The 26,363-nt window shown below is 37.2% G+C and overlaps 1 protein-coding gene across 1 annotated transcript in view; it reads left to right on the forward strand.

Annotated features, from left to right (window-relative positions):
* Window positions 1-16,356: 16,356 nt before the first annotated feature.
* Window positions 16,357-26,363, forward strand: part of LOC109090919 (NACHT, LRR and PYD domains-containing protein 3-like) — a 29,623-nt gene continuing 19,616 nt past the window's right edge. Inside the window, exons 1-7 of the mRNA XM_042722823.1 lie at window positions 16,357-16,602; window positions 17,405-17,529; window positions 17,830-18,111; window positions 18,248-18,289; window positions 19,753-19,797; window positions 20,419-22,201; window positions 25,415-25,588. Of these exons, the coding sequence (XP_042578757.1) occupies window positions 17,850-18,111; window positions 18,248-18,289; window positions 19,753-19,797; window positions 20,419-22,201; window positions 25,415-25,588 (2,306 nt within the window). The 5' untranslated portion in view covers window positions 16,357-16,602; window positions 17,405-17,529; window positions 17,830-17,849. The remainder of the gene's footprint in view (window positions 16,603-17,404; window positions 17,530-17,829; window positions 18,112-18,247; window positions 18,290-19,752; window positions 19,798-20,418; window positions 22,202-25,414; window positions 25,589-26,363) is intronic.

The following is a 26,363-nucleotide window of genomic DNA, read 5'->3' on the forward strand; positions in this document are numbered from 1 at the left end:
TGTTAAACAGCATATAACGTTCTCTGCAGACACAAAAAGAAAAATGCTGGTCATTTCCGTTCACAGGAAGGGATGGATTTCAAGCTTCAAATCAAGATTTTTTTTTTTTTTTCAAAAACTAGGCATCACCAATAATAATTTAATTTCATGGTATTAACTGTATGTGAATCGATGATTATTATATAATAATATAGTTATCCTATTTATATATCGTGATGTGAATGCTGTATTTAAAATGTTGATTTTGGGTTCAACCAGAAGACACGTTCTACTGGTTTGGGGTGTGAATGGGGGGGGGTGTCAATAATGGCAGATTTCATTCAAGATTAACGCCCATTACCTGTTTTACTGCAGTCACCAGTTTCACCTGAGGTTAATTACAATTGTCAAGGTGGGCTGGTAACCGTTTTTGGCTTGTCCGATTGTTGTCCTGCATTTATGGACACTACAAACCAAAAAAGACTTAGATTTATTCATTCAAATATCCTGAAAAATTTGCACACAACTGTTTAGACATGATAAATAAATGTTCTGCGCATCAATGAATATACTGTATCACTTACTTATATTCACAATTTATTGGTTTTGTGTATATTTTGAATCAAATAAAATAAGCCTGGTTGAGCAGCAAGAGACTTATTTTAAAAACATAAAATCGTGATCAATCTATTGCCTAATACCTGAACCAGCTGGACTCACCGTATTGAAGGCAAGAAATAATTTCCACTAGAACTTAGTGACAAGCACTATGACACTCTGCCGGTTTTTCAGAGGTCATCTTCCTACTCATTGCTATGGTGAATGGGCTGCCCCCGGACTGAGACTGTTTCACCACCTCATTCCTCCTCACCGACGGAGAATCTTGCCTAGCATTTCCTGTGGGGTTATTCAGGTTTAGATTTAAAACTGTTATGGTGTCCCCAAAGACTACTACTTCTAACTAAAAACTTATTTTCTAATAACTCTTACCTTCGGCTGAGGCTGAGGAGGGGAGGTTAAAGCAGAATGTCTGAAGACTAAGTAAGTTTCATTACTATACATGTCGTCTTCTCTTAAGAAAAAATTAGCCAAAATCAAAAATGTGCACAGGGGATGTTTTGAATGAATTGGTTGATTTGACAGGAATGACCCTTTAGGGTTTCATGGCCACTTTTAAAGAAAAACCATCACCCATTTTCTCCGTGTAAACATTCCACGTGTAACAGTCCCTAACCCACATTATACAGGATCACAATGTGATGTTTTGATTCGACTTCTCTTCGGTTTTTTGGTGGTTAGCCAGTTGTAAGCGGTGTATATCGCCACTCTGTGTTGGAGTGTGGACCATAGTGAACTTTTCTAAAACAAAAAACTACATGTCTCTGTATCAGTTCTGTTCCTTTGAGAGAAAGAAATAACCTCTCTAATCCATATAAGTTGATTACAGCATAAGACGACAAGCTGAAGTTTGCTGACAGTCGAACCTGTTCTAAGTTGCCGGGGAAGATTGACTGCTGATCCTGATGGATTGAGTTTATGATACTTTGCACGCCTGATGCACAAGACCTGAAATATGCCTTAATAGCTTACTATTGTCATTAAATAAACATTTTATTTAAAACATGCACAAAATCATTTCTGTAGAGGAGATGTTTAAATGAATTGTACTTATAGTTTATTGTGCAAGTAGATTCTATTTTTAGCGGCACTATCTGAAATAAAGGGAATGTATAATGTTTATTCTCACTATATACTGTAGACATTGGTTAGAACATCTCTGCATTCAATGTATGTATGGGTGCTGTATGTGCGAAACCTTTTAGGAATCTTATCCAACCGATATTGGAACGGCATCCGATCAACCTGCTCAAACTCGTGATCCTCACAGTGAGTTTAAAAATTTTGAGGATCGTTGATCATCACATGGTCTCAGTTGTTGATTGGGATACTAATGTATATCTACAGTTTATATTGTTGATGCCGTAAAATTCCCTCGAAGGCTGCCACTTTCTGTCTTGACTGGGAGAAGAGACTCTGTTGTGAGAGATGGCGTTGTGGTATGGAACGCGGACGGTGCCAATATTCTTTAAAACGAAACGCGTGATTTTTGACCGCGTCAACACGCACTATTTGTTCGCGTTAAACGCGTCAACACAGCAAAGCAGCCATGAAATTGCTGTTTTTGAGACTATATTTGCATATGGGACGCGATGTACGTGTATGTCTCTGGTTGGTATGCACGTATGCCAAAATCATCGACGTTATACTTAGGCTTGTTGAGATGAGCAAAATCTGCGCAGAAACGATCACCGGTGATCACCCGCGAGATGCATGCCGGTTAGAAAAGTGTCCGAAGTTATGTCCGCCTTGCTCTGATGTTCTGCTGACGTGTGCCAAAAAAAAACTCTCCCGAAGGTGAGGGGGGCGGGCTGTGTCGGATGGAGCAGTCGAGCGCAGTTGCTCTCCACCAACTGCGCTATTCTAAAGCATGATGGGAAACGACACAGCTTCATGCTCATTGGCTGAGAATGTCAACTGATACATTTTCTCTTTATTCTAAGATTAGATTACCCATTTATTGTATTTATATGTACATGCGAACTGAACAAAAACAAAACACGACCTAGTGAAGTTCAGAATTAGGACATGCGTTTATTTTAATTTTTCTCTTAATTAGAATTCTTCCTTGTAATTTTCACTTTATTCTATTGTATGGTTGTGTGAATTAATAAATCAGTCCATTAAAATATACATGCACACATACATCTCTAAATGGACTGGTTAGCCATTATGCCTCATCTTTGTGTGGTTTTCATCTGAGAAGTGTCAGAGTCTGGCTTAAAAACAAGGGAAGAAATTATGAAGAATGTTTGCTACAAAACAGCTTTTGACTTGCCATAGTATGGAAAAACTACTATGGACTTGAAATGGTGGCAGAAACCTGCTGTTTGCAAACATTCTTCTAAAATTTCCTCCTTTGTATTTCGATTACATCCACTGCATCTGCGATTAAAAAAAGCGAACGCGATCTCCTCACATTGCTGACGTTTGCAGGCGACAAACAGCGAGATTCAGGAAGTGTCCGACTTCAAAGGTCTTTTTTGACCCCCTCCCCTTACTGCAGCCGCCTACTCTCACGTACATTTCAGGCGAGGCAAGGCGCATCTCAAACAAGCCTATTGTTCGCAAAGGATGATGCATTGGTACGTTGCATGTGATGTCAGCCTTATGTCATGATTTGTCATGCCCGTTTTCAAGTCCTACGGTCGTTCTACAGATTCAAAAGTCCACCAGCCATAACCATGGCTCTTAGAAATTTTTTAGCAAACTGCCAACGAACATTTTTCAGACTGCGTGCAGCTGGCTTCTTCTAACCACAATGAAGATTTGAATCTTGTGATATTACGGTATGTCCAAAAATGCATTACATTTATAAGAAAGCATGATCTATGGCTGACTTAATGCAAACTTGTGAAATCATTACATGGTAAGGAAAAATGTCCCTCTTACAATACCAGTGGATGTTAAAGGAGAGCTAATAAAAACATAGATAATTATGATTTAAATTACATTTAACTTTAGGTTACATTGTTTAGTTTGTAGTTTTCCAAAGAACTTTGTTTTATAATGTCCTGACAGTAATATATATGAATGAATAAAAATTTAACATGACAATCTGATTCTTTGTAATTATTTTGAATTAATTGTAAGTAGATTTTTTATTATATATTATATTATTATATATTTTGTCTTTTACGAATGCAGACAATGGCCAGAAGTGTGGTATGGTCAAGAAGGGAGAATGCTGGATCCTGGTGAAATGAAATGCTGGACCAGGTATCTGAGTTTCTGGATCATTTGGAAACATTGACTCCAGCAGCACGGTATGCTCCAAAATGTGTTAATATTGATATGTATCATATTATTGTGTTTGAGATGTTTTGAATACTAATTATGAATTGTTTCTTTATTAAGTGTTTTTTTTCTGTTATCCTTTTATCTGTTTTCTGGGGAACCCAGGGCTATAGTGCTCCCTTGGTAAGGGGCTCATCTGGCCGTCCACGATTCTCCATAACCGAAGAACAGTTTGCGTTTTCTGATAGATATAACTTTTCTACAAGACAAATGGCAGAAATCTTGTGTGTGTCCAGGCGAACTGTGAAACACTCGTTTAAGGTGAGGTGTTCAGTACTGAGCAGAAAATAGTTATTATTATACCCTAAAGCTAATGAATTGATTGATTGATTGACTGATTATAAACAATATAACTTAATATACATAATAGAGGAGAATTTAAGTACAATTATCTTGGGTTTTAATCCATGAGTCTCACTTTTGCTCATTTCTATCAACAGAGAATACAGAATTTCACTTAGAGGACAGATACACTGATCTGTCCGACTCTGACCTTGATAACAGAGTTAGAGATTAGTTGGAGGAAATGATGAACTTGGTGCAGCATGCAGCGGCACAGGTCCGACAAAAGTTTAATCAGGACTAATCCAGCAGGAGCAGCCCAGAGAGTCACCACACGTATACTGCACAGAAGAGTCTATCAGGTTGCCGGGCCAAATCCTTATGGCATTTGGACGGTAATCATAAAGTTAATCCAGGTAAATGGTTTTTCCTACTATTATTTTTATTAATGTAAAAAATAGACAGTGGCAAACTGCTAAAACAAAACTTTTATTTTTTATCATTTTAACTCGGGTTCAATGAAATGTCAATATTATTGATGGCACTCAAGATGGTTTCTGCCAAACACAAATAATCCAGTAACATTAATTTCCATCACCTTCTGTATACTTAGCTTTAGATCTTTAGAGATGACTACCAGAATAAATATTATGTAAATTGATCAGGTTTCAGGTGTACCTTTGTGTACCATACTTTTACATAATTATTACTTTTTTTTTTTAGGTGGAGGATTGTCATGCCTGGTGGGGATTGACGGGTACAGCAGGCTTGTTGTATTCTTAAAGGCTTCTTCCAACAATCGAAGTGACACAGTTTTCCAGAGTTTTGTAGAAGCCATTGGCCAATATGGTTTACCTTCAAGAGTCCGTTGTGATAATGGAGGGGGAGAATAATGCAGTCTGCCTATTTATGAATGTCTTCCGGGGATTCACCAGAGGAAGTGCTCTAAGAGGAAGGAGCACACACAACCAGAGATTGAGGGAATGTTAGGGGGATTGTGTTGGTGGGGGCATCTCCAATACTTACTATGGCCTTATTCATGCTTTTGGAAATTGAATGTAAAATTGACAGTACCAATGAAATGCACCTTTAGGCATTACATTATGTGTATATACCTCAAATCAACAGGGATCTCCAACTGTTCATTCATCAATGGAACCACCACAAGCTGAGAACTGTACGGTACATGTCTCCCCATCAACTCTTCATTTGAGGATGTCTCTCACAGCTAACTCGAAACCAGACAGGGATACGTGGAATCCTTGGAGCAGATGAGGAGCCTGTTGCAGATGTAAACATAACCTCCAGCTTCAGAAGAAGTTACACCCCAAGCTTTTCACACAATTTTCCACTGGCCAGGAATCTGTTGAGGTTCCTGCCAACCACTTCAACATTCAAGCAGGAGTAATGGGACAACTTGTTCAGCTCAGGTCAACCCTCTTGGTGGAAGACGTGATGATTTAGGACTGATCTTTTAGAGCAAGTTATTAACTTCCTTGGAAATATTCCTCAACCCATATAGATCACACTTACACTGGAACAAATGTTTGGAATATTTAAGATTTTTAATGCTTTTTCTTATGGTCACTTAAGCTGCATTTGTTTATATAAAACAGTAATACTTTAATATATTATTACAATTTAAGATAACTGTTTTCTATATAAATATAGTTTAGAATGTAATTTATTTATTTCTTCTTACAAGAAACATTTAATATTTTTGTATACAGTACTAAACATTAATAATTAACATTAACAATAATCTGTATTCAGTTAGAATGCATTAAATTGATCAAAAGTGACAAAAGTTTATCAAAATAATTTTTTACTATTCCTGAAAAAAGTATCATGGTTTATCACAAAACATATGATGAATCACAAAATGATAAGCAGAACAACAGTTTCCCTATCAAGGCGGTAATCAACATTACGTCAGCTAAGACGTATATGGGAACTCCTCCCTTCTCCACTTTCGCTGAAATCTTATGGGCTAATGCCAGCTGGGGATAGCTGGACCAATTGACGCGAAGCATGCAAATACTGACACGTCACCCGGGCAGTATAAAATGCATGGGCGCGAAAATTACATCAGAATCTCTTTCTTCACGCTAGAAGTCTTATCTAAGTCATCGTGGAAGTTGCATTAGAGGACTACTCACCCCTGTTTTCCTCTCCGCATCCGATGGCTGCTACATGCCAGATTTGCGCGGGTCCCATTGACCCGCCCGACCTTAACCAGTTCTGTGTCACCTGCCTGGGTCTCGCCTAGCCGAGGCTGCACTCACGGACGACACGTGCGCCCACTGCGCCGAGCTGCCAGTGCGCGTCCTCAGAGCCAGGAAAGAAGTGGCTCGGGCAAACAGCAGGATGAGGCCCACTGCCGCCAATGAGCCGCTGGTGGGCCCTCCCCCGCCCGAAGACGAGTTTGAAGCTGTCAGCTTCGCGGACGCTAGCTTCCGCCCCCCCCAAACGCCGTCGCGAACTTCGTCACCTTCGAAAGAGCTGGCAAGGAAGACGACTCCATGTCGCTCTCAGCGTCGGAAAACGATGGGGGTTTCAGTCGGACCGCCCCGACCAAGAGGGCCATGCAGACCTCCAGGAGGATTCTCGTCAGGGTCCTCAGCAAGGCCGTCACGGAGCTGGACCTCGCTTGGAACGCACCTGACGAGCCTGTGAAAAGTAAGCTGGACTCGTGGTTCCTCCCAGTCGAGCCGCCGCCAGGCCGCATTGAGGAGAAGAACCCCGTTCTTCCCAGACGTACACGAGCACGTGGTGAAGTCGTGGGCTGCACCCCAATCGGCGTGCACCCACTCTGCCACGCAGGCCATGTTCGCGCACGTTGGACGGGCGGAAGCCCACGGGTATGTGCGCATGCCCCCCGTCGAGGAGACTGTTGCCGTGCACCTGTGCCCATCTTCCTCTGCGTTGGGTTATGGACCGCAGCCCTGCCTTTCAAGCCGTGCAGATTCACGGCCCACCAGGCGGAAAAAAGCCTATGCTGCTGCTGCTGCAGGGGAGGCAGTTTCTGCTCTTCACTCTATGGCTATACTCCAGGTGTTCCAGGCGAAACTGCTTCAATCCCTCGACGGCGGCTGACATCATCAGGGATCTGTGTGCTGCAACTGATCTCGTGCTGATGGCTACAAAGCGCTCTGCTCAAGCCATCGGCCACTCCATGGGGTTCATGGTCGTCCTTAACAGGCACCTATGGCTTACCCTAGCTGACCTGAAGGACGCTGACCGCAAGACGCTTTTAAATGCCCCAATCACTCCCTCCGGCCTCTTTGGTGACGCCGTGGAGTCGGTCACGGAGAGTTTCTCCGAGACGCAAAAGCGCGCCAAGGCGATGAGTCACGTGATGCCCCGTCGCTCACTCCAGTCATCGTCTGCGAGGTCCCGTTCATCTTCTGCACCTCGCCAGGCTCAGGGACACGGGTGGACAGCCCCGCCGTGGCGCCCCGCCCCGAAACCGGACGCTCGTTTCGGCCGAAGCAAGCAGTGGTCAGGGCCTGGAAGGAAACGCAGGGTCAGAGGGGGAGCCCGCGCCGCGAGAGAGCCAGCGCGCCCATCCCCGGCTACCAAGCCATCTTCATGACGGACCGTTAAGGAGGAAAAGAGAGCACGCTGGAGGCCCCGCCCCCAAGCGCCATGTTCAAGGGGCATCATGTCCCCCATGTTCCTACGGGAGACGATTGCTATGTGGGTTTAAGTGCTGTTTGTGTGAGTTACACAATAAAAACATGTATCTATTCACAAAAAGAGCCTTTTCTTCCTCTTGCACCCAACACTGTGTCACTGTACACGCATTTTCGGTGAACGACGATTGCATCCGTTTCGGACCTGGCGACTGTAATGTCACTCTCCGGCCGAGACCAGGTTACGTGCCGAAGTCACTCAATACACCGTTCAGCAGCACAGGTTGTTTCCCTGCCCCCCGCCTTATCTGCTGAGCCGCCCAGCCTCGCGTGACGCTGATGCTCAGAGCACTGTCTGCCCTGTTAGGGCTTTGCGGACATATGTGGATCACTCGGGCCGCCTTTCGTCAGTCGGACCAGCTGTTCGTGTGCTTTGGTGGATGTATTAAGGGACGTGCTGTTCGAAATAGAGACTATCTCACTGGATTGTGGATGCTATTACGTTGGCTTACGAATGCTAGGGGAAAGATTGTCCCCTCAACATCAGAGTTCATTCTGTGAGGGCAATTGCCTCCTCATGGGCTTGGGCTAGAGGGATGTCTATCCTGGATTTATGTCTTGCTGCTGGCTGGTCTTCCTAGAACACATTCGCCAAGTTTTACAAGCTGGATGTACCCTCTGTAGCATCACATGTACTTCGGTGAGTTAAGTTTCATTCATTTGTTGTGAACTGTTATAACCAGTTATACAGTAGTTACCATAGCTGATAACTCTGTGTTATGGTTTTATAAGATTATGCAGTTGTCACCGCAAACGCTGTCGACTCTGTGTTTAACTCTCATGCTTGAGTGCTCATTGTGTTGTGTCTGCCCTAATTCAGTGCAGCCTTCGTGTTCATTGCATGAAGATATGCAAATTTTGTTAGGGTCGGAGCAGATGTTTTTCATTGGTCTAGTTCCGCCTATCAGATGCGAGTACTCTTAGCCACGCGGCTATTGGCTGGAACTGTCTTGCTTATGTGTGGGTGTGATTGACCCCGTTCAGGGCTTATCTTCACTGCTCTCACGGATTTGGCGATTTAATACGGTTCCCATATACGTCTTAGCTGACGTAATGTTGAGTTACCGCCTTGATAGGGAACGCCTCCGGTTACTATCGTAACCTCGGTTCCCTGAGAGGCGGGAACGAGACATTACGTTAGCCGCCGTGGTTGCTGTTTGATCAGCTGTGCTAGCGTTCAGTCGTGATTCTGACGTAATTTTAGCGCCCATGCATTTTATACTGCCCGGTGACGTTTCAGTATTTGCATGCTTCGCGTCAATTGGCCAGCTGTCCCCAGCTGGCGTTAGCCCATAAGATTTCAGCGAAAGTGGAGAAGGGAGGAGTTCCCATATACATCTTAGCTGACGTAATGTCTCGTTCCCGCCTCTCAGGGAACCGAGGTTACGATAGTAACCGGAGGCGTTTTCCACATTATAAAAATCCTAAATGTTTCTGTACATCAAATCAACATATGAGAATGATTTCCAAAGGATAATGTGACAAGACTGGATTAATAATGCTGAAAATTTAACTTTGAGTATATTCAGAGGGGAAAAAAATACATAAGACAATATATTTACATAGAAAACAACTATTTTACATTGTTATATTTTTACAATATTACTGTTTTTTTGCTGATTATTAATATTTATTAAATTAATGCAGCCTTGATCATTAAGATACCTATTTTAAAACATTTTAACATCCTACATTTTATTTTATTTTTTTTTTTTTTTTTTTTTTTACTTTTGGCCACCAATACAGATCATTTCATAATTTCTTTCTACACCAGTCATTCTTTTTAAGATTAAGCAAGTATTGACCAAGTATTACTTTTGGGTGCTCTACTCAAATAAACCTAGATTTCTTAAGTATTTTTATTTACAACATTATATTTAGATCTTTTGCATTTCACAATGATTTTGAGAAACAATGCTGCACTCATTTTTAAAATATAACTAAACTACAGTCTATATATTTGTCTTGAAATACATGACCAATGACTGAAAATATTGTTTCTTATTTGGATTCTGCAATAGTGTAATGAAATAAACAGATGATGCAATATTTCCTCTTATTTTTGGAATGTTTATTTTCAGAGTAAATCAAACAAATTCAAAGTCTTTTATTAATTATGCAAGATTACCAACTGTTGAAACTGTACAAAATCCACTTTTCCATTGTAAGTGTTCTCTTTTAATTGTGTATTTCTAAACTGTGTTTTATGCATTTGCATTGTTAACATTCAAGAAAAATAAAGTTTTTGAAAAAACATTTTCACTGAACTTAATGACATAGTTTGCCAAAAAAATGTAAAAAGCTCAGCTCAACAGGTATTACCCTTTCCCTCCTGTCAACTCTGCAGATTTCAATTCCACCCTCTCCAATTATCGGAAAAGCTTCCCTAATTTTCTGAAGAAATGCTCTCTCATTCATTGAAAATGGCTGTTTAGAGAAAAGATTCATGAATATAAAATATGGATATCACAAATAATGATAATAATGGTCACATAATAACCACATTTAATGTCTCTTTAGACACAACAGAAAGCACTTACGTTGTGATGTGATGAGATGCTCCCCGCTATTTTCAATGAAATAAACCCTAATGATGCTCTGCCTAGCAGCTCTCCTCCTAGTCGTGGCTGGGACTTCATTGGGGATGTTGCTTTGGAACATTCTCAGTCTGATAAGAAAGCATTTATTTCATAATGCAAAGACATGGTGGGTTATATTTTTGAAGCCCAACGCATCACTTCTCATAAGTGTTACATCCATGTGTAATTTTTCTTATTTTTCAGCTTAGTTAAGTGACCTGCTGTGGAGGTTTGTCCATGTTATGATAAATGATAAACGATAATGAAGGACTGTAGGCTACAGCTGTAAATCCATTCTTAACGATATAGCCTACTTCTTAATACCATGTTAATACATTATTTTTATGTAAAGTCCAAGGATTTGCATATAAAGGGATCTTTTTTTTATTTGCTTTTTGATAGGGATCGAAATTAAATAAAAATACAAATCATCTATAGCTTAGGCCTACCTGTTCAGCTTATTACATTAAAGGTGTAGAAAACCAACCTGTCAATTGTGTTGTGATCTGTTGACAAATTGTTGTCTTCGTCTTCATTTTCTCAGGTCGATTTTGTATTAATGCATTAAATCTTGTATTTAAAGCCTCAAGTCTGCTCCTCAGTGTCATTATCATGCTGATGTCACATTTGATGGGAATTAAGAGCACTCGGCCTTTCCTCGTTGGTTCCAGTTAATGTCCTCTATATCTCGTTAAGGCCATCTAGCGACAATAATCATGAAATGCCATTTTATTTATAATTATCTTTTCCAAAAAAATGACACGAGACACTTAATGGATGGTCTATTTAACTGCATTGCATGCATGTAGCCTACTGAAAGTTTTTTTTGTATTTAAGTGAAATAATATGAAAAATATGTTATTTTACTATTAAAATGATTGAATAAATCCAGCAATTTAGGTAAATCCATTAATCCATCCATTAATGGCCTATAATGATACATATTTTTTAAAACATACCGTAATTAATTGATATAAGAGTTCTGGGGGAAAACTGGAAATGTTTAAAGGTTACCGGTACATGTGAAAATAGGCAAATTTCATGACAAAAAAAAAAGACTAAAGCATTGCTAAGCAGTTTTGTAATGAAAAGGGGGCACTGCAAAACCAAGTCCAATACCAAAATCTCTTAATAACATTCAGTTGTTCTCTTAATTTTTCTGCCTTGCTCTGTGAATGATTTCTATAAACGTAAATGTGAAAAGTACAATTGTTTGTGTGTTAATAGTTAAGTTAAATTGTGTTTGTCTGTAATTGTAATTTAAAATGAGCTCACACCCCATTTTCAAGGGGCAGTTTCCTATAAGGTTTAAATTTTGAATAGGCCATGATAAATAGTTAATCGTGCGTAAAAAAAAACAAAGATTAAGTACAGATTAGTAACACCTGCATTATGGAGTCCTGAACTAAAATAAACAGGATTTTTTCACATTTTTCTCACACACACAATTTCTGATATGGCTTCTTGAAACTCAGCACACAAAACCAAAAAACAAACAAAATTAAAACATTGGACATCTCTTGCAAAAGCAAACTCTTCGTTCAAAACTATTTTAACTCTACCAAAAATTGCACACAAATATCAAAAGATTATCCACATACACACCAAACTACACACAGATGTGAAAAATGTAAAACACTATCTGTGTCTTTTTGCTTGTTTCAGTGCAGTGTATAAGAGTTTATCACATGTACATTTACACTAATTAAACTGATGTAAACAATTTTATGAAATTTTGATTTTGTGGGTTTCACAAGCTGTAAGCCATAATCATCAAAAATATAACACATAAAGTCTCGAAATATCTCACTTTCCAAGCAATGAGCCTATATAATATATTAGTTTCATATTTTAAGTTGAATTCCTGATATAAATTAACTTTTCCATGATATTCTAATTTTTTTGAGAAGGACCTGTATATATATATATATATATATATATATATATATATATATATATATATATATATATATATATATATATATATATATATACAGGTCCTTCTCAAAAAATTTGAATATCATGGAAAAGTTAATTTTTTCCATAATGTAATGATAAAAATTAAACTTTCATATATTTTAGAATCATTGCACACCAACTGAAATATTTCAGGTCTTTTATTGTTTTAATACTGATGATTTTGGCATACAGCTCATGAAAACCCAAAATTCCTATCCCAAAAAATTAGCATATTTCATCCGACCAATAAAAGAAAAGTGGTTTTAATACAAAAAAAGTCAACCTTCAAATAATTATGTTCAGTTATGCACTCATACTTGGTCGGGAATCCTTTTGCAGAAATGACTGCTTCAATGGCGGCGTGGCATGGAGACAATCAGCCTGTGGCACTGCTGAGGTGTTATGGAGGCCCAGGATGCTTCGATAGCGGCCTTAAGCTCATCCAGAGTGTTGGGTCTTGCGTCTCTCAACTTTCTCTTCACAATATCCCACAGATTCTCTATGGGGTTCAGGTCAGGAGAGTTGGCAGGCCAATTGAGCACAGTAATACCATGGTCAGTAAACCATTTACCAGTGGTTTTGGCACTGTGAGCAGGTGCCAGGTCGTGCTGAAAAACGAAATCTTCATCTCCATAAAGCTTTTCAGCAGATGGAAGCATGAAGTGCTCCAAAATCTCCTGATAGCTAGCTGCATTGACCTGCCCTGCCCTTGATAAAACACAGTAGACCAACACCAGCAGCTGACATGGCACCCCAGACCATCACTGACTGTGGGTACTTGACACTGGACTTCAGGCATTTTGGCATTTCCTTCTCCCCAGTCTTCCTCCAGACTCTGGCACCTTGATTTCCGAATGACATGCAAAATTTGCTTTCATCCGAAAAAAAGTACTTTGGACCACTGAGCAACAGTCCAGTGCTGCTTCTCTGTGGGGAATGCGGCACCTGTAGCCCATTTCCTGCACACGCCTGTGCACGGTGGGCTCTGGATGTTTCTACTCCAGACTCAGTCCACTGCTTCCGCAGGTCCCCCAAGGTCTGGAATCGGTCCTTCTCCACAATCTTCCTCAGGGTCCGGTCACCTCTTCTCGTTGTGCAGCGTTTTTCGCCACACTTTTTCCTTCCCACAGACTTCCCACTGAGGTGCCTTGATACAGCACTCTGGGAACAGCCTATTCGTGCAGAAATTTCTTTCTGTGTCTTACCCTCTCGCTTGAGGGTGTCAGTGATGACCTTCTGGACAGCAGTCAGGTCGGCAGTCTTACCCATGATTGCGGTTTGAGTAATGAACCAGGCTGGGAGTTTTTAAAAGCCTCAGGAATCTTTTGCAGGTGTTTAGAGTTAATTAGTTGATTCAGATGATTAGGTTAATAGCTCGTTTAGAGAACCTTTTCATGATATGCTAATTTTTTGAGATAGGAATTTTGGGTTTTCATGAGCTGTATGCCAAAATCATCAGTATTAAAACAACAAAAGACCTGAAATATTTCAGTTGGTGTGCAATGAATCTAAAATATATGAAAGTTTAATTTTTATCATTATATTATGGAAAATAATGAACTTTTTCACAATATGCTAATTTTTTTGAGAAGGACCTGTTATATATATATATATATATATATATATATATATATATATATATATATATATATATATACTATGACACTATATCTTCTTAAATATAAATAATATAAATATAATGATTATCAAAACACATTTTAAATATAATGTAGTAATTTTATTATAGCACTCATCAGCCTGCAGCAGCCAAGAATTATGTTCCTGGAAACAGCAGAGACAGAACAGCATAAACAAACTATACAACCAACTACACACCAAATTCCAAAAACATTATTATGTGAAAGTGATAAAGTGTGTGTATATATATTAAAAATATATTCTGTGTTATACTTTTGAAAATGATAGGCCAATAACTTAAAACAAACATGTAATAACCCATTTAGATAAATTATAATTTATAATATGGATAATAGCATTTATTTACAATGTAACATTTATTAATTTACTCAAGCACTTAAGATATCAGTACTTTAGAACAAGGCCACAATAAACTAAATGATTAATATGTGGAACTTACCTTTATATTATCTAAAGTTCGAACATGGCCAGAATGTACGTGTTTAGAAACACGTTCAAGTTGGTCGTATTACCATGGAAAAACTGTGCGTCTTTACATGTGCAAAAGTAACGCGACGACAACTGATGCCTTAACACGACCAGAATGTGCGTGTCTACACATACAAAAGAAACACACGTAAAAAAATTAACAGCGTTAACACGAACAAATAGTGCGTGTTGACGCGGGGTCAAAAATCATGCGTTTTCGTTTAAAGAAAATTGGCACCGTCCGCGTTCCATATTGTGGAGGATTGAATGCAAAGCTGTCAGATTACCTCATGTCTCATTCACCGGTGACAAAACATTACAGTACAAAGTGCATAATATCACAATAACAGCACCTTTCATTCTCGCTGGAAGACCACGTAACTGATTGCTATCCATATGTAAAGAGACTTTCAACCAGCATAATAAAAAAATTTTTTGAACCAAATCACCTATCCTGCCTTTAACGTGTTCAAATGTATTAAAATAATGACCAAACAAAAAAGTTAATAAAAAAAAAAAACATCAGTTATTTAAAAGATTCATCCCAGATTTTGTCCACCTGCCCAATGCATTTTTCTTGGGGTCCCAGCCTGATCACAAGAAGTCCAAATTGGATGGAAACTTGCCCAATCTGGCAACACTGTTCTTGGTTTGAGTGTTGTGTGAAAAACAGGTTTGTCTGTGAGTCTCAGAAACCTCCACTAGATGTCAGTGTCAGACATACACTCGAGCAGCAAATAAACTACAGTAACACTGCAACCTAAACACTAATACACATGTACTGTGAGACTGAAAACTGTGGTCAGATTTACAGTTCCTTCATTCCCCATCAATATTTTCACTTTGTGTATCCTGAAATATGAGGTCATTTCAATGATAAATAGGGATGATCATTGCTGTCTGTCTCAGAATCAGAAAGAACTTCAACCTCTTTATTAAAAAGGACTGATTTAAACTTTTTCACAAAGTTTATCAAAGCTTGGAGTCTCTGATTATTCCTCCGTCTCCTCATGGTGTTTCTCCTTAAACAATTTTTTTCTCATTTAGTGCGTGTATGGAGCTGTTCATTAACTGTTCAGAAGTGTCAAGTATGAAAACATGCAAAACTTTCTTATGACAGAAGTGATGATTAATTTGAGATAAAATTAATTATCATTTGGTGTCTGGATTATTGCTGGAACAGATGCTGTCTGTAGTGACTGTAATGTGAAATGTTACTTGTAAAAACAATTTAACTGGTCAATTTATGAGACTGACACATTCAGTGAATATAAAATATTTTCTTGCACATCCTGAGAGTTTGTGCAGCTCTGTGCCATTATTATCACTATGCCACAAACTCAGTAAGATCTGTAGTAGGGTCTGTAGTGGAGGTTGGATGTGTTATTTTTTATCCACACAATATATTGTTTTTCTTCAAATAATTTTAAATCAACTTATTAAATCTTTATGATAAAATGTTAGAGCAGTGTAATATTATTACATAATAATATTACATGATAATATTATAAGTGATTAATAATATATCAAATAATTATTAATCATTTACTAATGATATGATTATGTCGTGACTTACAAAAACATTTTTTGGATGACTTAAAACACACTTGTGGCATGTTAACATTTCACTTATTAATCATCTACAAATGTATATTAATTTTTAAATGATTAGTTAATCATTAATTAAACACTTTTAAATTACTTATACCTGATCATTATTATAAAGTGTTACCAGAAATTTGATCAAAACAGTCTGTAGTCACTGTCACAACAAAACTGTAAAAACTATGAAGATGATGAGGTGGGAGGTTTCAGACAGATTTGGCAACCTTGCTGACAAAAACGGAAGTGAAAGCAGATGTTGTACATGCAGTGTTTACACTTGACCGCAAGATTTTTTTCATTTTAAAAAACTGATCATCAAACTGTTTTTATTATTTGCTGATGTGGGAATGTAGATGTAAATAATGGGAAACCAAGGACACTTTGAGAACTTGTCTAGTAGCTGAACATTTTGATCAAAGCAAGTCGTCTGGTGTGGAGCACAAAGGCACTTCCTTTTTAATGTAAGTAGGCATAAAATCAAGAAACATGATTAAATATGTTACAATCTTGTAATCCCTATTTGTCCATATTTCACTCTAATATTCTGCAATCATGTTTTCAAACTTTTATATAATTGATATAATGATAATTTTAAAGTAGCCTTCTGTTGTTACTCTATAGGTTGTTTTACACTGTAAGTAACAAAATGAAAAATATATTTCAGTCAGTTATAGATATTACTCATGCATTGCCCTTCTTAATGAATATAAGAATATCATCTATGTTCTTTGTGTAATCTTGAGTCAGAAACACTTCTACGTTTATTTTCCTCTTGCAACTACTCAAAATGAACATGTGCTTCTAGAAACATTTCAACAGAGTGCATTTCATAAGATAATGACAGTAGATACACCCATGATAGTGGTTTGAAGTATGACACTGTATTTTCTGTAGTCAATGACACTATAAATGTGTTAATTTTCTAAGGGAAATTTCATCTGCATAAAAAGCCATCAAACACTTTTATTTTTTTGGTATGTACATTAAAAAGAGGTTAGGTGATCAAGCTGACTTGTAACAGCTATATCTCTTCTATTTAAAGGACTCTATAGCAGTGTTATAATTTATGCTGAACTTGACTTTATATAAGCTACCGGTTTTTACCTAACCAGAAGAAACAGGTTTATTACTGTTAATTTTTAGTATTAAGACAGTGTAAATAGCATCTTATTGCTATTTACACATATTTCCCATGTCTCTGGCAAATAAGTGAAAATAGCATATTGGTTTCATTAGTTTTCTTAAATTGTTCTGGTTTAACAGGTTTAAGTTCTGAAGAAAACTTCCCCCTCCAGAGTCTTAGAAAAATGCAGAATTGAAAGTTTCGGAGCTTCTGATCAAGACACAGTTAATTGGAGAAACAAGAAACATCTGCATCATCATTCATGGTTAGTAAATTATACTAATGTTACTTCATGAGATACTGAAACATATGGATTTAAAAGTGACTGTATTGATTCTACACTTACAGTATCAGACAACATTGAGATATTATTTACATCAGTGTTTTGTTTGTTTGTTTTTTGCTAACAAAACTCAAAGCAACAATATCAGATTTGCTTAAAACAACTTTCTGTTGACTCATATGTCTCTATTCACAGCTTAAAAAATCCAAATAATATTTGAGTTTAGATACACAGGTTAAAGAGTGGAAGTACTTAAGACGTTTTTATTTTCTTGTCCTGCAGCCGTGAGTTGGTGAAGGACGATGGCGTCTGTTAAAGAGCTGCTCTTGGACTCACTGAAGGAGCTGGTAGAATCTAAATTGAAGGAGTTTCAGTGGCACTTAGTGAATTTTTATCAAGATAATTTATCAAGGTCTGAATTGGAAAAGGCGGATAGAATCGATACAGTAGATAAGATGGTGGCATGTTTTGGACCAGAAGAAGCTGTGAAGATCATGGTGGACATCCTGAGGAAGATGAACCAAAATGATCTGGCTGAACAGATGGAGAATAAACAAAAGCAAGGTAACATTTAATTCACTATGACTGTAACGAGATTAAATATTTGCAAGTGAAACATATTTTCTTTCCTCTTTGCTCTGCTGATGTGATTGTGAGATAAATGTTTCCCAGTGAGTAATTCTCTATTTCTCCCTCGCAGCTCAGACTGAGGGCAATATGAAGACATCTGTTGCTGTTGAAGGTGATTTATAACATATCAGGAGTAAATATCAATCACTGTCTGTAAATGGAAAAAATAAAATGAAGAGTTTGATTCCAAATCGGCATTTTTGGAACCGGCCAAAACGGCATTTAAAAAAAATTAGTTTCTACCATAATCAGTATTGTTTGATCAGTATTGAAAAGTAAATTTTTATTCTGTCATGTTTACTCCCTATCTTTCCAAACCATGACAAACGCCAGTCTCCCTTCTCTGCAGAATGCAGTACATCCGCTCAACCAATCACAGCACACCATTCCATCTACAGCTCTGTGTATTAAATGCCGCTCCATCTGAAAGCACGTGATGGAGATTTACTATTAATCACAGAACTGGCTTTACTGACGAGATGCGCATGATAAACCCATGCAATTTATCGTGCAGCCCTAGTATTTTCAACAGTTTCATTATGAAAAATAACTTTTATATTGATTCAGTGGATTTATTGCATTTTGAAAAAAAAAGTTTTAATAATAAATCTTTAAAAATTCAAATCCAGATTTTGATTTTCAATGTTATTATAACCTAAAGATGCTATGTGAAAGTTTGAAACAGAAAATAGCAGTTTTCATCTTGCCACTTTCTTGGTAAAGAAAACACCTTTTTTACTCAAATTAATCAAAATGGATTTATAGCATTTTGGAACCAAGCTCCTCAAATATAACGCAAGCAGCAAATGACAGGACCAGTCATGCTGACTAATAACTTATTTACAAATGCATTATAAATCATTGATAAGCAGTTATAAATGCATGAGTAAAAGGGTGATTTTGATGCAATACCTGCCAAATATTGAGCTATTTTTAACTCATGTCATTAAAATGCTTAATAAATATATTCATTAATACTTCTTTCACTCAAAACCAGATGCCTGATTTATTTCATGATGCAGCAAAAAATTTACTATTATAGCAAGACTGAAGGGTGTTGTATTTATGGTTTTCTCACTTATATCTCATTACTCATGTCACTTTTCTTACAATGTTTCTTACCAGAATCAACTCTGTGAAAGTGAACCTTAATGTAAAGTGAACACCTGTGAACCATTTATTAATAAGTTATAAATGTTAATAACGTCTAAAAGTTAACCTTAATGTGAAGTAAACACCTGTGAACCATTTCTTAATGAGTTATAAAAAAAAATTCATGTGAAAGCTGAGACAAGAGCAAATGTAATTGCTCCTGTAATTACTGGAAACAACTTCGCCGAAAAAGTGACCATCAACTGCACAATACAGCTTTGTACAATCACTATAACTGTTTGTACTGAGACACACCGCTTATTAGCAGTTAGTTAATAGCTTATTAATGCCCAGTGGTTGTGAACCTTACTCCTAATTTAGTTTGTTTTATGGCAATATTGTTAAATAACATGCTTTAGCTTCATGGCAGATGTTTTTTGTTGTTGTTGTTTTTTACTTTTTTTCTTTTCTTTCTCTTCACAGAGACACAAAAATCCCAAGACACAGAGAAACACACAGGAAAACAAGGTGCAGCCATCATGTTCTCTTAAGGCTAGTTCACACTGCACTGAGAGCTGCTGACCAACACCAATAGAAACATTTGTGCAGTTTTATTGGATTAGTGTGCTACCCCTTTGCCACTGGTTGGTGTTTGTTTTTACCAACTGAAAATCCCTAATGAAACAAAAATATCTCATTAACTAAATACTGTTACTCTACCTGACAGCCAAGAATTTAATAAATAATTTGATAAATATTTTTTTTAAGACTACATCCATATCAGATTCAGGACAATGATTAAAAAGACGGATGAGATACTCGAAATCTATCAACGCTCCCAAATCTTGCATAGTTCTTTAACTCTTTCACCACAGTTTCAACATTTAATTCAGTAAGCTTGAGCAGCTTTAATTTATATTCTGTTTAAGCATATAAACGTGTGAAGCAGTGCTTATAAAGTTATTTCTGCTTCTTCATCATCTGTGTTCTGATCCAGAGATTACATACTCTTCCAGAAGATGTAATAATAACACTTACAGTATAACAGTGAAAACATGGATTGCTGGGAAATATAGCCAAGTCAATCGCATGAGTTAAAAACTGATCACTTACTCTTTGCTATTTTTTTTCTCTTTCTCAAATGCTCAGCTGCAGAGGACCATAAAGTTGCTGTTCATGATTACACAGAGGTCAGCCTAAGACTGAAGAAGAAATTAAAACGGGACTACCAACGGATATTGATTGGTAATTCACAGAAGGGTCATCAGCAGCACCTGAATGATATATACACTGATCTATATGTGGTGGAGAACGAGACTGGAGGAATAGAGAGTGAGCACGAGGTGATACAGATTGAATCAAGGCACAGCCGATTTACCATTGACAAACCAATCAAATGCAGCGACATATTCAAAGTCCAGAGTGATATGAGTAAACAAAAAAGAGTGCTGACGATGGGAATTGCAGGAGTGGGAAAGACTGTCTCCGTCAATAAATTCATCCTTGACTGGGCTGACGGAAAAGAAAATCAGGATATAGTCTTCATTTATCCACTCCCATTCCGTAGACTGAATTTGATTAAAAAAGAGTTCAGTCTTTTAGGACTGCTTAACAAATACTTCTTTAGTAGTCCTGAAGAACTGCCCTCTCTTCCTGAAGGGGACGGTAAAGTCGTGTTCATCTTTGATGGGTTGGATGAATGTAGCTTCTCTTTGAGCTTTGAAGATGATGACAGCATTACAGATGTTAATGAAGAAAAAAAAGTGAGTGTCATTATAACAAGCCTGATAAAGAGACAGCTGGTTCCCTCTGCTCACATTTGGATCACATCCAGACCAGCAGCAGCCAAACAGATACCCCGAGACTACATTGATCAGGTGACAGAGGTGCGAGGATTTAACGATGAGCAGAAAGAGCAATACTTCATCAAAAACAGCAGTGCTGAAGTTGCTGGAAACATCATCCGTCACATCAGGAAATTCAGGAGTCTATACATCATGTGCCACATCCCCGTCTTCTGCTGGATCTCTCTCACTGTTCTTCGGCCTCTGCTGCTTAAAAAGGGCAATGACAAAACTCCCACAACTCTCACAGGGATGTACACAAACTTTGTACTTTCTCAGATACAGCAGATGAAAAATAAATACAGTGATGATCCTTTCAAAGAGATTATTTTGAAGCTTGGAAAATTGGCGTTTTATAAGCTGATGGAAGGAAAGCTGATTTTCTACAAAAAAGATCTTGAGGAGTGTGAATTAGATGTCAGTAAAGGGTCAGTGTTCTCTGGGTTATGCACCGAGATCTTTCAGGAAGAAAAAGCCGTTTCAGAAACAAGTATTTACAGCTTTGTACATCTTAGTGTCCAGGAATTCCTTGCTGCTCTCTACTCGACTTTGACTGACAAAGAGGAGAAAGAAAAAATATTTTTTCAATCCTGCATAGAAAAACTGACATGGAAACTCTCTAAAAAGCCACTATTTGACCTTCATAAGGCTGCAGTCAAGAAGGCATTAAAAAGTGAGAATGGACACCTAGACCTTTTCCTTCGGTTCCTGCTGGGTCTCTCACTGGAGTCCAATCAGAGTGACATAAAAGAACAACTGCCAGAACTAGAGCTCAAATCAGAGAACATGAAATACTCTGCTGACTATATCAAAAAGAAAATAGAGAAGGAGAAATCAGTGGAAAGAACCATCAATCTCTTCTACTGTCTGACTGAAATGAAAGTTGACTTAGTTGAGGAAATCCAGAAGAATCTGAGTTTAGGAAAACTTTCAGCACAGAATCTCTCCTCTGTTCAGTGGTCTGGTCTGGTGTTTGTGCTCCTGATGTCAGAAGAGACTCAAGAGAAATTTGAGCAGCAGAAATACAGAAGATCTGATGAAGCAGTGATGAGACTGCTGCCAGTGATCAAAAACACCAGAAGAGCACTGTAAGAGTCTTCTTTACACTCATTTATATAAATGTCTTTTTAAAAAATGTAGATGTATATCTCTTCACCATCAGGCAAGCTGAACCCAAGTTTTGATTATTCTTAATTGTATCCAAGTCTGTCATGATAAATACATTTTGTTCAAAGATATATTGCCCAGAAATAATTGCAATAAGTCATTTTATGTTGCTGATTATATAATGATAATGTTTAAGCAGTATCAGAACTGAACTCAATCTGAGCAGCTGAGTCCTTAGCTATCTTCAAGAATCGGCTAAAAACACATCTCTTCCATCTTTATTTGACCCTCTTACTTTAGGACTCACTATTCTAATTCTATTCTTTAAAAAAATCTAACTAGCTTTCTAATCTTTTTGTATTCTATGTTTTCTTTTCATTTATTATACAATTAAAAAAAGCAAAAAAGACCTCTAACACTAGCTTGCTCTATTCTTTTTCTATTCTATCTGTTTTCTTTTTATTCATTATATTATTTAAAAGCCCTTGCTATGTGTACTGCGTTAAGCTAGCTGACTTGTTATAGCACTTGCATATCATTGCTCTTTTGTTGGTTTTGATTGCTTCCATTGTCCTCATTTGTAAGTCGCTTTGGATAAAAGCGTCTGCTAAATGACTAAATGTAAATGTAAATGTAACTTGCTTCTGCATGTGCTAGACAGGCTGGTATCATTGCATTTACACTGTGTCACCAGTGCTGACACCAGTCACATGAAATCCCCTTTAAAAAATTGTTAAAATAATAATACAACTAAGTTGTGTGTATACTGGTATTCACTATATTATGGGGACCATATGTCCCCACAAGTATAGGAATACCAGTAAATTTTGACCTTGTGGTTACATTTTTAGGTCCCCATGAGGAAACAAGCTTATAAATCATACAGAATTAAGTGTTTTGGAAATCAAAAAATACAGAAAGTTTCCTGTGAGGGTAGGTTTAGATGTAGGGTTAGGATAAGGGGACAGGAAATACAGACTTCATAGTAGAAAAACCATTACGCCTATGGAATGGCCCCAAAAAACATGGAAACCAGTGTGTGTGGAGCAGCTGCCTGTAGGTGAATCTAGGTGATTTTTTTTTTTTTAACGAACAGGCATGTAAACACAATGGACAATATATTGCTTCACCAATATTTATTGTGGTCATGTCCATATACTGTGTGATAAGTTGATATAGTAATTATCACATCAGGCTTAATTTTATCATAAATTAAAGAAACCAGAAATACTGGTTTGATGTTTTATAAGAAAATTGTTTTTGCTCTCTGTACAATCAAGGGTTTATCCAGGTTATCTATATTCCATATTATAAACCTTACTTAACCCTCTGGAGTCTAAGGGTATTTTTGGGGCCTGGAGAAGTTTTGTCATGCCCCGACATTTGTGCTTTTTTCAGTTTCTTATAAATATCTAAATGGCTAAAGTCTAATCTCACTGTAATCAGCAGACACTGGGCTATAATAATATGTGAGCAGCATGTATGTACATGATTGTGTTTTTGAGAAAAAAAAATGTTATGCGTGGTTAGTGAAAAACTAAAAATGTTAAATCACTTGAATAAGGCAATAAAACACATATAGAAAACTGGTTCCCAGGAATTTGGAGAACTGGAGCTTGTAGCCTAGAATTTTTTTTTTCTAAATGATGTGAAAATCATCTTGTTTACTCACTTACAGAAAACAATATATTGATTTAAATTTTCTAAGACACTTTTTGTTGGTAATAGTCATATGCGAGTAGGCGTCAACTATCATGAATTCACACCTGAGAAGACAAAGGCCTGCATAATGAGCTGCATAATGAGCCATTCAGTCAGCTGTGTGACTGAGAGGGATGAGTTACAAGAAAGAATGTGAGGACAAAATAAATGTATATAATTTTATGTTTGTAGTTTATTTAGAATATATTTAATTATCCCACAACATAATTTAATATTCACTTGTGAGTGCAGTTAAACAGTTTATTAGGAACAATCAAAGCTGACTTTCAAACTGAATTTTTTGCATCATTACTCCAGTCACACAATCCTTCAGAAATCCTTTTAACAATCTTATTTTCTACAAATAAAAAAAACATTTATTGTTATTATCATTATTATTATTATTATTATTATTATTATTATTATTATTATTATTATTATTATTAATGTTGAAAAGAGCTGAGAATATTTTTTTTAGGTTTTTTAGGGGGGATAAATTGAAAGAACAGCAATGATTGTTACATTTGTTACAGTTACATTTATTGTTACATTTATATTATGTACATCAAGCTTTTGAATGGTATAGTAGTGTATATTGTTATTGAAACTTCATATATTTCACTTGATTATACATTTAGTCAGGAATTATAGTTTGGAAAAAGTCTTTGGAAAAAGTCTAACTAGTAAAATGTTTACACGTTATGTGAAAACTAGTACAAGTATATAAATAAATAAAAAGAGACTTACTCATGTTTATGATCTCTGCTGAATAAAGTGCTTCATTCTTTTTTCTGAGGAAATCCAAATCTCAAATCCTCAACCACATCACATCTTTTTGGGGTGAATTATGTCTTATTCCTCTCATCGCGGAGCAAACAGTAAAATAAAAAAAACTTGAAGAACAATCTCGCTGCGTTGTCTTCTGTTGTGTGGGCGTATTCAAAAGCCGCGCGCTTCAGTGAAACATTTGAATCTCAAAAGCGCGCTCGGCGCGGGGGCGTGGTCGCATTAGAAGATAATGAAGGAAGACGTGAAAAAACGGACATCGGGTTGTTTTCATATGGATTACTTTATCACAGAATATTTGTTTTCAGCAGCACTCGTTTAGTTTAAAAGTAGACATGTCAGGCTTTCTATAGATATCTCTCTCATGTCTCTTCGTTGAGTATTCACTGAGTTACAGTTCATTTTAATGACGCATTTGTATCTGAAGATCAGCGCAGACAAAGGCTGCAGACAGCACTCCTTGTTTGTTATCTTTATTTTATAAGTGCACAAAGTTTTGTTGTTATTATGTCTGTATACAAAAAAAAGTAGACCCTTTACAGATTCGATTGATGTATTGCTCTTCTCTGTACGATCAAAACTGAAAGTGTAATTTAAGTTCTTTTCGGGGTTATCAGGAGAAAATACCCCAAAACGCGTATACGCGTTAATCGACTCCAGAGGGTTAATAAGCATTAATATCACTGTTTGTTTTGTTTCCTACACAGACTACATAACTGTAATCTCACTACTCATTGTTGTAAGAGTTTGTCTTCAGTTCTAAATTCATCAGTCTCTGTCCTGAGAGAGCTGGACCTGACCAACAATGACCTGATGGATTCTGGAGTGAAGCTTCTTTCTGATGGACTGAAGAGTCCAAACTGTCAGCTGGATATTCTGAGGTTTGAGTTCATATATATATTGCATCAAGTTAATTATTACAAATCAAACAGTTATGATTTATTCTATATGCAATTACTTTGTGTATATATTGTTCCGTTTTTCACAATTATATGTTTGGCGATTTTTACTCATTGGTTGGCTTTTTTTAATGAATTCTGACAATACATTGTGATGTAATTATATAAAACACATTCTGACATGCTCTATGTGGAGGATGAAGCTATATTCATTTACACACAAGCAGGACAATATTCAGTGTTTTCTATGTTTCAGAACAGCTTGATTCAGGGCAACTTCAGCTCCTGGAGGTCCATTTTCTTGTAGAGTTTAGCTCCAACCAACTCCAACTTATCTGCCTGAATGTTTCTAGTAATCCTGAAAACCTTGAATAGCTGGATCAGGTGTGTTTAATTAGGGTTGGAGCTGAACTCTGCAGGGCAGTGGCCTTCAAAGAGCTGAGTTTGAACCCACTGCAGAAAATGCTTTTCCACACAAACTCATAGTGAGTTTAGGCCGCTCATAACTTGGATTTGAATATGCAACATATGACAAACATTTTCCCATTTTGTAATGAGAATTGTTTATAAATCTTGAACAACTGAGAAGCATTAAGGTGAAGATGTTTAAAGACATAAAACTTTTACAGTTATTTGAGGAAGAATGAAGAAATAATTTTTCATTTCATTGCAAGTAAACCATTTGAATCGCTTGCCAATAATAGTTTATTTTAAAATACACAAATATTCATTTTTGTATGTCTAATATGTTGACAAT

The sequence above is a fragment of the Cyprinus carpio genome, chromosome B4 (genome assembly GCF_018340385.1).
Source record: "Cyprinus carpio isolate SPL01 chromosome B4, ASM1834038v1, whole genome shotgun sequence".
In the NCBI taxonomy this organism is placed as follows: Eukaryota; Metazoa; Chordata; class Actinopteri; order Cypriniformes; family Cyprinidae; genus Cyprinus; species Cyprinus carpio.